Genomic DNA, 13,976 nt, shown 5'->3' on the forward strand with positions numbered 1-13,976 from the left:
ATCCCCCACCCCGGTGCTGACAGCAGCTCAAAACAGTCTAGGTAGTCCGCCATTGACCCCACCTGCCTCAAAGCCATAAGTCTCTCCATTGGACCTCCTTAGCTCTACGAAACCTCTTCAAAATCGCTGCCTTCAAGTCCCACCATTCGCCGAACGGATCTTGAGAATCAGTCCATCTGAACCAGTTCAAAGCTCGCCCTTCCATACACATGGAAGCCACCGCCACCTTATCCTGTTCTTGTACCTCATACACATTGAAATATTGCTTAGCTCGGAACAGCCACCCATAAGGGTCCTCACCGGAAAAGCTCGGCATCTCCACTCTCCTTCCACGTATTTCCCCTCTTCCCCGACCTTCCGGCGTCTCGAGCCGCTGTCCCTGCTCCCAATCCCACGGTTGTCCTCCCCTGGCCTGCCTAGGTTCATCCTTGTTCTCCCAAACTTCCCCAACTCGGCGGCCAGGTACCCCGCCAACTCTGCCACCATTCCCCGCTACTCTTGGGTCGAGGTGGTTACCCCGTCTTGCCCCCATGGGTCCCCAATCGAGGCTGGGTTCCTGGTCTAGGCGTCCACCCCTTTCTCTTGGAGGTTCCCTGACTAGGTCGGCATGGTGCTCCCAGCCCAGATTCAGCAGCAACAGGACCACGCCTCCTTCCTCTCTCGTCCAGGCCTCGTCCAACCACCCCCACCGCCTCGCGCGGCCGTCGTCCGACCTCCAGACCTCCACCCCGTGGCGGCATGACCTTGTCTGCGATTGGGTCGGCGACAATCGGACCTCCCCGTCGCAAATCGCCTGGATTCGGGCCATTTCGGTCACGCTGGACCACTTCCCCTTGCTCCGGCGCGTTCTCCGACAGAGCTAGCCGGCGAACCATGAGATCTTCTAGCCGGCGTAGTACCTCGTGGACCCCGCCGATCTGATTTCTCATCTCCTCCCTCAACCCACCGATTTCCTCCCGGATTTGCTCGGACGTCAGGGACTGCACCACTTGCTGCACCACCGTCAGCCCCTTCTTTGCCGCGACCAGCCTTTCCGTCTCTGCCGGTTTGGGCGCCATGGATTGTACAGCTCTAATACCAGTGTGTAAGGAACCTGGTAATTCTCAGCCAAACAACTCAGCACACACTCACACACACGGTTTCACAGCCAAGAAAATGAGAGGAATCAAGGAATCTTTATTTATTTCAATCAGCCTCACGTTACAATAGTCAATTGAAAGATAAATTCGGAGATTTCGAGTACTCCGGAACTCCTAGCCACCGACGGTGGAAAACAACACAGAGACAACAAAACAGAATTAGACTCCCCTGCCCTAACCTTTTCCTACCCCCCAAATACCCTGATTCCTACTTGCCTTTGCCACGTCACCTGCCTAGCCACTTCCTGAAATTACTCCTTGGCCCCCAACTCTAGTCTTTTTGTCACCCTTACCTCTCCTAGTGTAAACGTTTTTCAGTACGGGTCTGACACAGACAGACTCCAGTTTCTAGTTATTTTGATTGACAATATGATTGACAATACGCTTGTTGTCCCCCAACCAATATAACCCAAAAGTGAATAAGTAGCTGATTCATGAAACTTGTTATAAATCTTGTTGCTTCATATCTGTCTGGTTGACTAATGAAAGAATGCTGCTTGAAAATTTGTTCCTACTTTGAAATCTTTTTGAATAATAATATTCAAGTCACTAATGCCTTTGCTATTTTACGTGATCCTCCTTTTTTTTTCGGTTTTACTGCTGGAATATCCTAATATCTAATAGCTAACTTTTGCGTGATAAAGATCATCATGAGCACCCTGACCATGAAAGTCATTTAGGAGGAGGGTTTGATGAAGCTGCTGAAGAAATGATAAAAAGGGTGAGGAAGGCATTGGCAAATGGAGAAGGATGCCGGGTATTTCATCATGGAGCTCTTTTCATGTTATGTTAAAGTTCTATGTGAACTTTTAATTCATGCTAAATGAACCCTGAATTTTTCTTTAACTTGCAGGTTTACGGGGTTTTAGATGTCCAGCGAGTCGCTGGAAACTTCCATATTTCAGTTCACGGATTAAACATTTTTGTCGCCCAAATGGTTGGTTCTTCTTCTTTCTCCTGCTCCTTTTATATCCCCTCGTTGTTATAAAATGATTTCTTCATATTTTTTGCATTCTATTATATAGTGATTTCATCTGATGCCTAGGATTGAGAGGAGTGCCTGATGTCAATTCTTAGGTACCTTTGAGTGCATTAGTGCGTCTGGATCTTTAGTCATCGGATAGATTGTTTGTACATGTGGTTTTGGAGATTCTGGATTGCAAAATAAATATTTGTTGGCTCTTAGTTCATGAACTTTTGAGTTCAAAATTTTAGGTGTTTGGTGTTCAAAATTTCCTCTTCTTTTCCCTATCATTTTTTAAGTTCTGTTGTAGTTTTCTGTCTCACATGTAACGATCTTTTTCCCCTCTATGCAGATTTTTGAAGGATCCAAGCATGTGAATGTCAGTCATATAATTCATGATTTGTCTTTTGGCCCAAAATATCCAGGAATTCACAACCCACTTGATGGGACAGAGAGGATTCTGCATGATACGAGCGGAGTATTCAAATATTATATAAAGGTTTGAATTATGGGGTTTCTTTCTAAAAGTTTTTGGATTAGTCTTAACCATGTATGCTGTATTTTGCGCTATTGTGCAGTGTGAGGGTTTTAATTCTTTCAGTGCGAGTGTGCAGTGTGAGGGTTTTAACCATGTATGTTGTAATGCTGTTTACATTCTGGTGTCAAATTTAGTTGAGGCATGAAATTACTTGTTGATTTTTTAGATGGCTATACGACAACCTCTTCTTAGTACAAACTTTGTTGCTGAAAGCTGAGTTTGATATTCTGGGTAACATATTTTTCTGTTTCTGTCATTTCTTTATGTACTCCTTGTCCTGTGAGTTAATTTTCTTTTTGCTTCTTTGAATAGAGTCTCTGTTTTCTGTTCAAAATATGTGATTGACATCTTATTTTGATGTAATAAATTGCCTACTTGTAGCAATAGACAATGTTGTGGGCAAAGAAAGTGGGTGTTTCATTGAAATCTTTAAATCCCCAAAAAAAGGAATGACATTATCCGATTGCTTTGCAATTTACTTGAGGATATGTAATTTTTTTCCCTTTTCCGTTTGCAGATCGTTCCAACTGAATATAGGTATATTTGGAAAGAGGTTTTGCCAACTAATCAATTCTCTGTCACGGAGTATTTCTCACCGATGAAAGACTTTGATAGGTCATGGCCAGGTTGGTTTATCTTATACTGATTTGACTTTGTCCTTTTGATGGATTCTTGGCACCAATTATCAGCTCTGGTTATTTCATTTGCAGCTGTATACTTCTTGTATGATCTCTCACCTATTACTGTGACCATCAAAGAAGAACGGCGCAGTTTTCTCCATTTCATTACTCGGCTTTGTGCAGTTTTGGGTGGAACCTTTGCTTTGACAGGTTTCTTTGTGACACTTAACTCTTGAAATTTTTACCTAAACCAGTGTAGTTGAGATGGAAAGTAGGACATCTCTGGAATCTAGATTATAGAAGAAGTGTGAATTTTGCGAATTTATTTATCCAATCTTTCCGTCTAAATACGTATAGGATATTAGTTTTTGGTATTAAAAAACGTACGGAAACTTCAAGAAAAGCTGTAATTTAATAAAAGATTGGTTATATAACTTGGCGTCATGAGGAACTACAATCTATGGAAAGTTTTTTCTTTAATTATTTATTTTACGAGTTACTTTCATCAACTTATTAAAGTTCAGCTCAATTTATTATAGTCTAATTAAACCGACGTGGTGCAAAGCTCACTTCATGTGTAGACAGGAAGGCTTTTTACCGTTTCTTTATCTAATTTTTTGTGTGATATGTCTACTTTTATTATTTGCGTCAACAGGAATGTTAGATCGTTGGATGTATAGGCTTCTTGAGGCAGTGACTAAACCAAATGCAAGAAGTGTATTGCGATAGACTCGACAACTCTTTCGGATAATCATCGATTTATTTCCATCTCCAAGGAACCAATGAAGACCAAGTTAGCAAGTGAAGGGGGATAGAGAATGTCGATACAAGAGTCAAAACACAACAGTAGAGTTCTGTTATATTTTGGCGATCATTCTTAAAAGCTGCTTTGCCATCTCTGTTATATCGTGTTTTTGGGTTTCCAATAGGTTGACAAGGGGGCTAAAGTAGAAGTTTGTTGTAGATTGATGGCATTATACCTAATGGGATTCTTAGTAGACCCCTAAATTTTGATTCATTTTGATCTAGGTTGACAAGCTCTTGCTTGTCAATTTTATAAATTATCTAGAATATGAAGGAATGAAAGTAACATATATTAAGTTATGGCAAGAAAGAAGGCCTTGAGTTTTTTTTTTTTTTTTTTTTTTTTTTTTTTTTTTTTTTGGTTAATGAGGAAATTTCATTTAATAATTACGTCAATACATACATACTTTTACTTTAAAATAGTCGTAAATGACCATCAAATATAAGGGTATTTGATTACAGACAAAAACTGGATCCACTAAATGAGGCACAAAGGCTAACACGAGTGTTGACTTTTGATGGGAAAAAACTCACTTGACACATCAATAATTGAGCGCGACAGCAGCTCGTTTAATAAAACCATTACAGTTGATGGTAAAACCAATTAATTGAGACTAAAAGACCTAGAGTTCTAGGGTCACTCATAACATTGACCTAGCAGGATAGATTAACTACCACCATAGAATAGTGGGACGACGAAAACATAAACATTGAAATGGCAGAATCATCACTGCCTATATTACATCAAAATAAAAAATAAAAAAGAGATAAAATTTCTCAACCATACAGAAAAGATCATCGACAATAATTTGGCCACTAAGACCATAAAGGATATATCATCGAGGAACCGTGTGACTCTACCACTAATGTTAAGTGTTCATCCACACACAACTCCCACCTCCATGTCCACCGTGATGAGGAGCAAGATCTTGAGATTGTAGGTATGCCATAGTTTTGACGTGCACAATATGATTGGCCAAAAAAGCGATACCTCTCATCCCTCTCCTCAGTATAAATATAAATATATATAGGTGCAGTTTTAATGGTTATTTCAATATTTACTTATCAATGAGTATTGTTGTTTTAGTTATAAGATATTAATCTTATGATTATAATAAATTAGGTAGTTGACCAAAAAATTTTATTACAACTAACGAAATTGAATTTTTATCACGTCACGTCATCAACTTTTTCTATGAACTTTTTCTAATAACTTTGCACGCGGGGTTTGACATCATATTTTGTAGGCAAACATATCATATAAATTTTTTATAGGCTTAGACTGATCACAACATTATCGTAGTCACAATGGGAAATAACGTTTAATTTATTATGCAACATTATTATTTGTTACGTAACATTAATAATATCACGAAATTATGACATGAAAATAAAAACAGTGATTTCGTTAAGTTTTTGGTTGTGTTCATTGTGAATTTGGTGAAAATAAAAGCAACAAAATTTATAACACGAGAACAAATAATAAAGGCACGTTAACTTTTAATGTTTCATGTCACACTGATAACGATGTAACGGCTCTACACTAATCTAACGGTTTTAATTGTTTTATGGTAACGGTATTGTAGCAGTAATTGAGATGAACGTCATTTCATTTCAAAAGAAAAAAAATAATAATTGAGATGAACTCTTTTTATATGCCTAATCAAGTACTCAAAATCAATTGTAACGCATATATTATTGAGTAGATCAAGAGACTTTTAACAGCTTCATTAAAAGAAATTATTCTACCGATAGTGTTTGATATCTTGTTATTTCTTACAATATTACAAAGGTTTGTAAGGTTCCAATAATATTAAAATGGTATCTATCATTTCTTCCTGTCCCAAGGTCAGAGGCCATTTTTGGGATATGAATTTTCTACTTTTTCCTTTTAACAATTTTAATTAATTGATGAATTTATTCTTAGAAAAAAAAAAAAAATATATATTAACAATCTTTCATAAATGAATTTAGTCCGATTAATTTAAAATAGTTAAAAGGGCGAAGACAACATTTCATGAACCTCCAAAAATGGAACATTTCATGTACCTCCAAAAATGGCTTTAAGTATCAATTAAAGATATATATTTTAAATGACTATATAGGTATCATTTTGAAATTATCAAAACCTGAGGATCCCTTCGTAAAATTCACTAAAAAAAATCGATGGTGATAGTATGATCATTTTTCCTAAATTAATTAATTTGAATATTCACATTGTAACTTTCTTTTTTTTTTTTTTTTCCCTTTTCGTTATGTATATATCATGATCACAAACAAAAATTAATATAAAATTAGCATGTGCTTGCTTCGGCTATGACAACCGTGGTGTCTGGATTGCTGCGGCAAGCAAAGCCTTATGGAGCCATGGCAAAGACTGGTAGAGCTTATTATTCGGTTGAATGCATTGTGCGCCACAAACTTTGCTCCTCAACCTTGCAGGCAGCGACAAATTAATTAGTGTCCAAATCGTTGATTACTGCCCAAAGTGTACTTCAACTATCAATCTTTCTCGAGATGCTTTCTGCGTAATAGCATATCCTCCTAACATCAGAATAGTTATGACGGGTTTAGAACTCATTTTAAAATAATTTTATTTTTTATATGAAAATGAAAATGAAAACGTTTTTAATATCATATATAAATTATTTTTAAAAATGCGTTTAGTAGTTTTTTTAAGAGATTATTTTTAGTATAAAAAAATCTATTAATGTCTATCTCTCTCTGCTCGAGAGAGGAGAAAACGAAAATAAAAAATGAAAAATGATTATAAGTTATTTTTTATTTCTCTCTCATTTTACACTAAACCAAAAAATCGTTTTCATTTATGTTTTTTGTTTTTATTGCGCCAGACACCGTTTTGAAAACGTTTTCATTTTTTATTTCTCAAAAAATATAAAAAAAAAATAAAAATGAGATCAATTTCAAACACGGCCTTAGGGTGTATCAGGTTCAATACACTTATTGTAAGTATTCTCGACAACGAAATCAAAAAATGTTTCACTTTTTAATGGGGCACTACAAAAAAGTAAGAGATAACTATTAATTAAACGGGAACACAATTATAATTTTTCTATAAAGCGTGGATACAACTTTAATTTTACAAAAAGAATTAAAAATATAAACCAACTTTATAAAAATGACACTGAAAATTATTTAGTGGTGTGTCGTAAAGTTATTTTGCTACCGTTAAAAAGTACTCACGTCTAAAAATTTCAGAAACTGTCATGAAATTTATAGGCAAAAAAGTCTTGAATGTGTAGGCAGGATTTTTTATGGTTAGAGAACGTACCACTTTGAACAGATGTTGCCATTACTGAAAATTCAAACTGACGTGGCTTATATATATATATATATATTAATCTCTCTTCTTCTTTACAGTCATTTGGATCGATAGGAGATGCTGAAGGCAAGACTTGGTGAATACGATAGTTAAAAAAAAAATGTTGATCTAGATTTTGTTTGTTTGAAGATATATGCTAGAGATCTTGTGGAGTTGTAGGTTGCGCTTTTGACGTTCCCCGAAAGAAATTACTCAAGTACTAAAGAATAAAAAGTGAAGTGAAATACAAATATTATTGCCATTTTTATGCATGCGTTTAAGTACCGTGCAATGCAAGATACGTGAAACGTACAGGATAATATGTCGTTACTTTTTTTTAATGTGTCATGCAATGTTTTTCCAAATAATACGACACCGTTATTGAAAATCAACCATAGTATAGCTAAAATATTCAAATAACAACTAGAATAATGACTCAATTGGTCCATGAATACGACACAATTTGATCTTTAAAATTTTTAATTTTAGCAATTAAATGAGATATAACTATAATTTGATAAACTTCTGAATCAGGGACAAAGTACCAATAAACAATAATATAAGGTCTATAATGCCTCAATATAATAATATTGAGAAAAAGTTGCAATAAACAAATAATGTAAGATCCTTAGTAGCTCCTAATAATTTGCTGGGGCAAAGTGCCATGTGAGCAGAAAATCAAGGGGATGAATGCCAATTGGTTTTTTTTTTTAATAGAAATTGTAATAAATTGATGTTCTATCACCTACTCGAGAAAAGGGAATAACCAGATCTAATGACGGTGAAGAAAATGGTCAGATTTATAGGGGAGAGTGGGAAATAGAAAGGAAGAAGAAAGAGGAAACGAGAGAAACAACATTGAAGTGAATGGCTGTTGGCCATGAGTTTAGGTCTCTATTTTAGGGGCTAGTTCTTTAATTTACTCTGTAAATCGTATACTTACCAATTAATTTAGTCAGCATTTAATGTTTATGAGATATCCAATTAACTTAACTAGTAAATATGATTTTTACCCAAAAAAGAAAAATAAAAAGAACGATCGGTTTTATTTCAGCGCAAAAAAATTTGACAAAATTTTTCAAAATCATAACCATTTCCCCGAATCACCCTAACTTTTTTTAGGGATTCTGGAACAAAGAATTTGTGACTACTATATTTTACAATGTGTTTGAAGATACATAATGTACATTTACAATCAGACAACACAAAACCACAAACCTCACACTCCCCAGCCCTAAAAAAACACAATGATAGTTGTAACAAAAACCTCAATAGGCTCAAACCTGATGAACTCGAGAGCTTGTGAAGTGGGTCTTTTCCCAACGTTAAAAAAATCACAACAATATTCAAACCTCAAGTGGTATTAAAACCTTCTGGCCAAACTTCTAACGAAAATTCCAAAAATGTTGAAAACCATGGGAAACCTGTAAGCCGTTTTACTCCGTTAAGAACCTTTCAATTAAACCCAACTCGTTATTTATATCTTTATCGACTATGTCGTCAGAATAACTTGCTGCCTGGAACTATGAGTAGGCCCTGGGTTTGGATTTTCAAATTGTTGCTGTTGCTGCTGCGGGTTTTCTGACAATGGTTGCAGGTGATGGTGTTGATATTGCTCTTGATGTTGTTGCTGCTGCTGGTGATGAATTTGTTGCTGTTGCTGCAGTGCGATTTCAATTTGTTGGCGAGTAGATTGAAGCTGCCTGTTGGTTCTCCATCTAAGGTACTCGACCAGAAGAGTATTTGTGCTGATTGCAATCCCAAAGCCGGTGAATGAGGAAAGGAGGACCGAAAGAATTGGGTTTACGTTAAGCTGCAAGATTTTAAGAACATGAGAAGATGACCCCAAGTAAGCCCTCCTCTCTATTAAGGGAGAGTTATGAAATACAGGGCTAAAAAGTCACAAGACGGAAACTGATTTTCTTACAATGGTGTAAAAAATGTGAGCAAACAGAATGACGATGGCAAACTGGAAAGAAGCATAAGCCCATATGTAACTCCTACTCACTGCCATCATTAAATGTTTGTCAGTGGATAGGGGCAAAGCCAAAATGTTTATTATCATCATCATCATCATCATCTTCGTTGTCATCATCATCATCATTATTATTATTATTTTGTTGATAGTGTCAAACTTGGGAGATCCCTTTCCATCCCACAGTTGAAATCTCTTCATCTATTAGATAACTTTATTTATTCAGTTATTTATTATTAGAATATTTTGTATATGAAACGTGACATTATGAAGCACCAACGGAAAAAAAAAAGAAGGTAATAGAACTCACCCATTGTGGAAGCAATCATGGACGAAAGGATACCCAAAACACAAGAGAACGGTAAAGAAATAGCAAGTGCTCGAGGACCCAGATCAGACACCTGCTCAAATTGAAGTCATGAATGTGACAAGTTACTTGAAACACGAAGCCCTGATAAAATGCGTACGCAACATATATAATAGAGCAATAAATAGGTCACGACTAAGGGCAGCTCAACAAAAAATTTGCAAATGAACTATTACTCCGTGTGAAAAAAACGTACTTTTAAGTAAGATCAGCTCATGCCTCATGGAAAGACTAATGACACTAAGCAACTAACCGGAGACAATACCGGAGAAAATATATATATCAACTGTTGGGAAAACCAGACACCTGCTCAAATTGAAATCATTAATGTGACAAGTTACTTGAAACACAAACCTCTGATAAAGTGCGTACACAACAGATAATAGAGCAGCAGATAGGTCGCGACTAAGGGCAGCTCAAAAAAGAAAAAAAAAGGGCAAAAAACTATTCCTCCATGTGAAAAATTGTACTCTGACGTAAGACTAGCTCATGGAAAGAATAATGACACTAACCGGAGAACATATCTATCAACTGATAGGAAAACCAACTATGAAATGTATGAGAGTCATGGCATTACAATATTCCTGCAACTAATGGGTTGAACTAGACACCTCCGTAACATTTAGCCATATTGTGACAAGGTCAGAGTTTATTGCAAACAAGCAAAGATATTTTACCAGAAGTTGCTCCAAAAAGCAGAAATACGCAAGCATGCTGACCATGACAAGTACTGGAATATCCTGCCAAATCCTGTCAAGCATGATACAGGGAAAAAAAAAAAAGACAAAAAAAATATCATGTACAGATTTAAACTTCATTACCCAAAAGGCAAGAAAGTGATAAAGAACCATACATCTATGCAATCAAAGGACAAGTGAAATACATAAAAAAGGTTCATGAGATTATCTATCAAACAATTGCATTATTAAATTTTCTCTTTTATCTTCTTGTGGAGAGCTGAAAACATCCACAAAACATGCCTGCGGACATGTTTTTTTTTCATAAGAAAAAACAATTTTATTGATAAAAATAAATAAAAGACTAAAACAAGAGAGGAGGAAAAACACAATAATTATTTTCTATTGTTACTGTTACTTTTCTCTTGCTAAAAACTAAAGGAAATTAAACTTTTGGGGACTTAAATAAGCCTCATGCTGCTATGTAGCTTGAGAAAAATTGTTCTGTGTGTTCATAACTGAAAAATTAACAACACAGATAAAAGAAAAGAAAAAACTACAACTTTTACTCAACTATTATATATACACAGCAATATAAAGCTATATAATGGAAATTCAGTTTCGCTTTTTTATTTTTGTTCCTTTATTTTTCAGTTCAATTGTTGAGTCAGTTTTACAAAGATGCTTAAGACTAAAACCTTTTGCAGATTTCCCTTCCTAAAATACTCCTTCGGTATAAACACCTCAAAAAAAAAAAAAAAAGAAAAAAAGGAAAGAAAAGAAGACAGCATTTTGTTTTATAGGTCCATTCCTATGTAACGTTCTACATTGAAAAATTGGAGCTGCACATCTCAGCTTTAAACTTAAAACAATAAAATGATTGACTTGCCTATAGCGATTAGTTTCTCTCTGATGTGGTGTTGCAGGAGGCCGTCTTAGAGTTTGAGCGTTATGTATTTTTAACAATGTCACGGGCAGGTTTTTGACATCTTGCTTGCAGACATCGCAGGTCTTGTTGCCTTTAATGCTAAACCATTTCACTGCACACTCTTGGTGAGCAAGAGCCAGCTCTCCTTTGCAGCTGCACTCCATTTTTAGGGTGTCACCACCTTCCCCAAGCTCAACCAAACAAATCCTGCAAACTGCTTCTTCTTCGGGAATATCTTCACCGGCATCTTCACTAGCTGAAAGTGAGAAAACAAATCACCAACTTTAGGGGTAAAACTCAGTCATCTCTTCTAATTATTAGCCAAGCCATCAAAATATGTGTCAGATATGTTAGATTGAAACTCCATTCAGACAATATTATTGATATTACCGCTTTCTGTTGCGCGGGCATCATTTGGCGAGGCACCATCAACTGTTGCAGGACGCGGAGTTGCTGAAATCACACGGATCATGCCTCCAGAATCCATTCGCCTTAAACTTCTAGTCTTAACATTTACTGGCACTGATAATGAGCGGGTCATATGATGCTTGACTTCGATTGTCTGCAACAAATTATACCATGAAGTGCACTAAAAGATACAAGCATCTAATATCCAATACTCTAAGACAACTCTACTTACGAGTATATGAGATTAGTGGCATTAGTATTCTGAAACAAAGGTCACTTACAGAAAACTCAGATTGACTCTCCAGATGTCTATCCTGTACTGATTCAGGGCCTGAATTTGCCATTGGTGTAACTGGTAAAGAACTTGTCATTTTGGTTGATGAAGAGAAGAAAACCTTATTAAGAGAGAACGATCTTGAAGTAGTAGGCCTTTCTTGAGAACCATCTGATTGGGGTGTATCCGGTATAATGAGGACGGTCCTCTCAGCATCCTGGGATGGATTTTTCACTTTAATGCTTCTTTGAGGAAACAGATTTTTCATGGATGACCTGACCTTAGCTGAATTTGGCCTAGGGGGCAGTCCCACTCTAGTGGAAGCAGGACTTGGCACAGAAGAGATGTCAGTCCTCGTAAAAGCGGACAAAGAGTTTTCAAGAGATCTCACAGGAATTTGCAACGAAGAGAGATTAGGCCGTCTTGACTGTTGAACAAGTAAGGTTCCTTCACATTTTCTCTCTTCATTACATGTCTATCAAACAATCAAAACCTTTTCATTAATCCACAGTTCAATATGGGATCCAAAAATGTATATTTAGTTTCATGATGTAGTTATGTGTAATAGAAGGACAAAAATGAAAAATTGTTTCAAAAGTTAGTACACATTATGAACACTTTTTTCACATATACCAACAAAAAATTAAAAAAAAAAAATCCTATTTTTTATTGTCACAGTTGGCCAAATATTAATTCTAATTTCTACACTTTCTGCAACTGCCCGTACAAATAAACTAAAAAATACTTTCATTCATACCCCGGACAGGCACACCAAAAAAAAAAGTAGAAACTTTCAGCTTCAAGTTGTAAATATAAAATTAACATTACCAAAAGAAAATTTATGCCACCATTGAAAAATTGTATTGGGTTCATCTTTCAATCTTACTAAACAGAATTCTGATTCCTACCTATCCTTCTTTCAAATTAACAATAGCAAATTCCTTGTTTTTCTAAGCAGGATTGAAATGGAAATAAAGGAAATCAATTGATTAAAATTCAAAACAACAACTTTTTTTTTTTCTCATTCCCCTTTACATTTGTAATCCTTTCCGAGATTCTCGGCATCCGACAGAACCTCATGAATCGTTAAAAAATCCAAAATCGATGTCTAAACGGCCAAAAATTTTAAAAATTCCATCGAAACATAATAACAAAAAGCACAAAAAAAGTAAATAAAACAAAATAAAAATCACCTGCGACTGGAGAGTTGAATCCGCGGATGATTCTTCAAGTGGTTGAAGCTGGGCACCCGAATTTTCCATCAAAATTCAAAACTAAGAAAAATAAACCCTAATTTTGAAGAGAGTTTAGTTAGCTAGCTCCTGAGTGTTGCTTTTGCTTAGCTTACACTCATAAAAAGGTATGAAGAGAATTAGAATAATAGTGGAAATTTAAGATTGGAGATTAGAAAGCTCAGTTGCACTAATGATGAAAACAACAAAGCATGGTCGGGCTCGGGCCTCAACCCATTATTAAATCAGGTTTTGTTCTGTTTTTTTTCTTTTCTTTTCTTTTAATTCCTTTCATTTTTATATAATTTTTACCCGCCTTTCGTTCTGGCTTCGCTTCTTTTTTTTCCCATTTCTTTTTTTTTATAATTTAATTATTTTTTTTTATTTCTTTTTCTCATTGCTTTGCCGCTATTGATCCGATTTGGAGGTGAAAGTTTGGGCCGTTCAGTTGGCTGATTTGAGTTTTTAATTTGAATTAAAATGTGATTTTATATAAAAAAATTTTATTGTAGTAAAAAAATTAGATGTGACTGTTTTTGAGAGTTTTATACTATAACAAAACTCAAATTCTAAACTCGAATTGATGAAATAAACGAGGTCTTGATCTCCTAACGTGAGCTAAGCGACCCTAATGAAAATTTCAAGCGTGTTCTGTCTTGCTTTAAAAATGGAAAGATCGGTCTAATTCAGCCCTAAAGCCCAATGAGTTTATGTGTTTATCTAGTTAA

At 35.8% G+C, this 13,976-nt stretch overlaps 2 protein-coding genes across 9 annotated transcripts in view; one reads left to right on the plus strand and one right to left on the minus strand.

Annotated features, from left to right (window-relative positions):
* LOC21400705 (endoplasmic reticulum-Golgi intermediate compartment protein 3) overlaps positions 1 to 4,230 on the plus strand; it is a 12,090-nt gene extending 7,860 nt beyond the window's left edge. For 7 of the 8 annotated variants that reach the window (XM_024176375.1, XM_024176377.1, XM_024176376.1 and 4 more), the window contains 6 exons: positions 1,784 to 1,896; positions 1,993 to 2,076; positions 2,456 to 2,602; positions 3,159 to 3,267; positions 3,352 to 3,471; positions 3,917 to 4,230. In XM_024176375.1, the coding sequence (XP_024032143.1) occupies positions 1,784 to 1,896; positions 1,993 to 2,076; positions 2,456 to 2,602; positions 3,159 to 3,267; positions 3,352 to 3,471; positions 3,917 to 3,990 (647 nt within the window). In that variant the 3' untranslated portion in view covers positions 3,991 to 4,230. The remainder of the gene's footprint in view (positions 1 to 1,783; positions 1,897 to 1,992; positions 2,077 to 2,455; positions 2,603 to 3,158; positions 3,268 to 3,351; positions 3,472 to 3,916) is intronic. The other variant, XM_024176379.1, reaches the window with a different exon arrangement.
* A 4,259-nt stretch (positions 4,231 to 8,489) lies between these two features.
* Positions 8,490 to 13,454, minus strand: LOC21400706. The gene is made up of 8 exons (XM_024176387.1): positions 13,210 to 13,454; positions 12,024 to 12,491; positions 11,725 to 11,896; positions 11,296 to 11,590; positions 10,407 to 10,479; positions 9,673 to 9,763; positions 9,315 to 9,394; positions 8,490 to 9,200 (listed from the first exon to the last, which is right to left on the minus strand). Exons 1-8 carry the CDS (start codon positions 13,276 to 13,278, stop codon positions 8,880 to 8,882), a joined length of 1,569 nt encoding a protein of 522 aa, XP_024032155.1. The 5' UTR covers positions 13,279 to 13,454; the 3' UTR covers positions 8,490 to 8,879.
* Between the last annotated feature and the right edge of the window lie 522 nt (positions 13,455 to 13,976).

The sequence above is a fragment of the Morus notabilis genome, unplaced genomic scaffold (genome assembly GCF_000414095.1).
Source record: "Morus notabilis unplaced genomic scaffold, ASM41409v2 Scaffold568, whole genome shotgun sequence".
Lineage (NCBI taxonomy): Eukaryota > Viridiplantae > Streptophyta > Magnoliopsida > Rosales > Moraceae > Morus > Morus notabilis.

Excerpts from the sequence above, each read along its gene's own strand:
- LOC21400706 (XM_024176387.1), bottom strand. The coding sequence starts at position 13,278 with ATGGAAAATTCGGGTGCCCAGCTTCAACCACTTGAAGAATCATCCGCG. Across the intron at positions 9,764-10,406 it reads GCTTTTTGGAGCAACTTCTG|GTGTCTGATCTGGGTCCTCG; the intron begins GTAAAATATCTT and ends CAATTTGAGCAG. Across the intron at positions 9,201-9,314 it reads CTCACATTTTTTACACCATT|CTTAACGTAAACCCAATTCT; the intron begins GTAAGAAAATCA and ends AAAATCTTGCAG.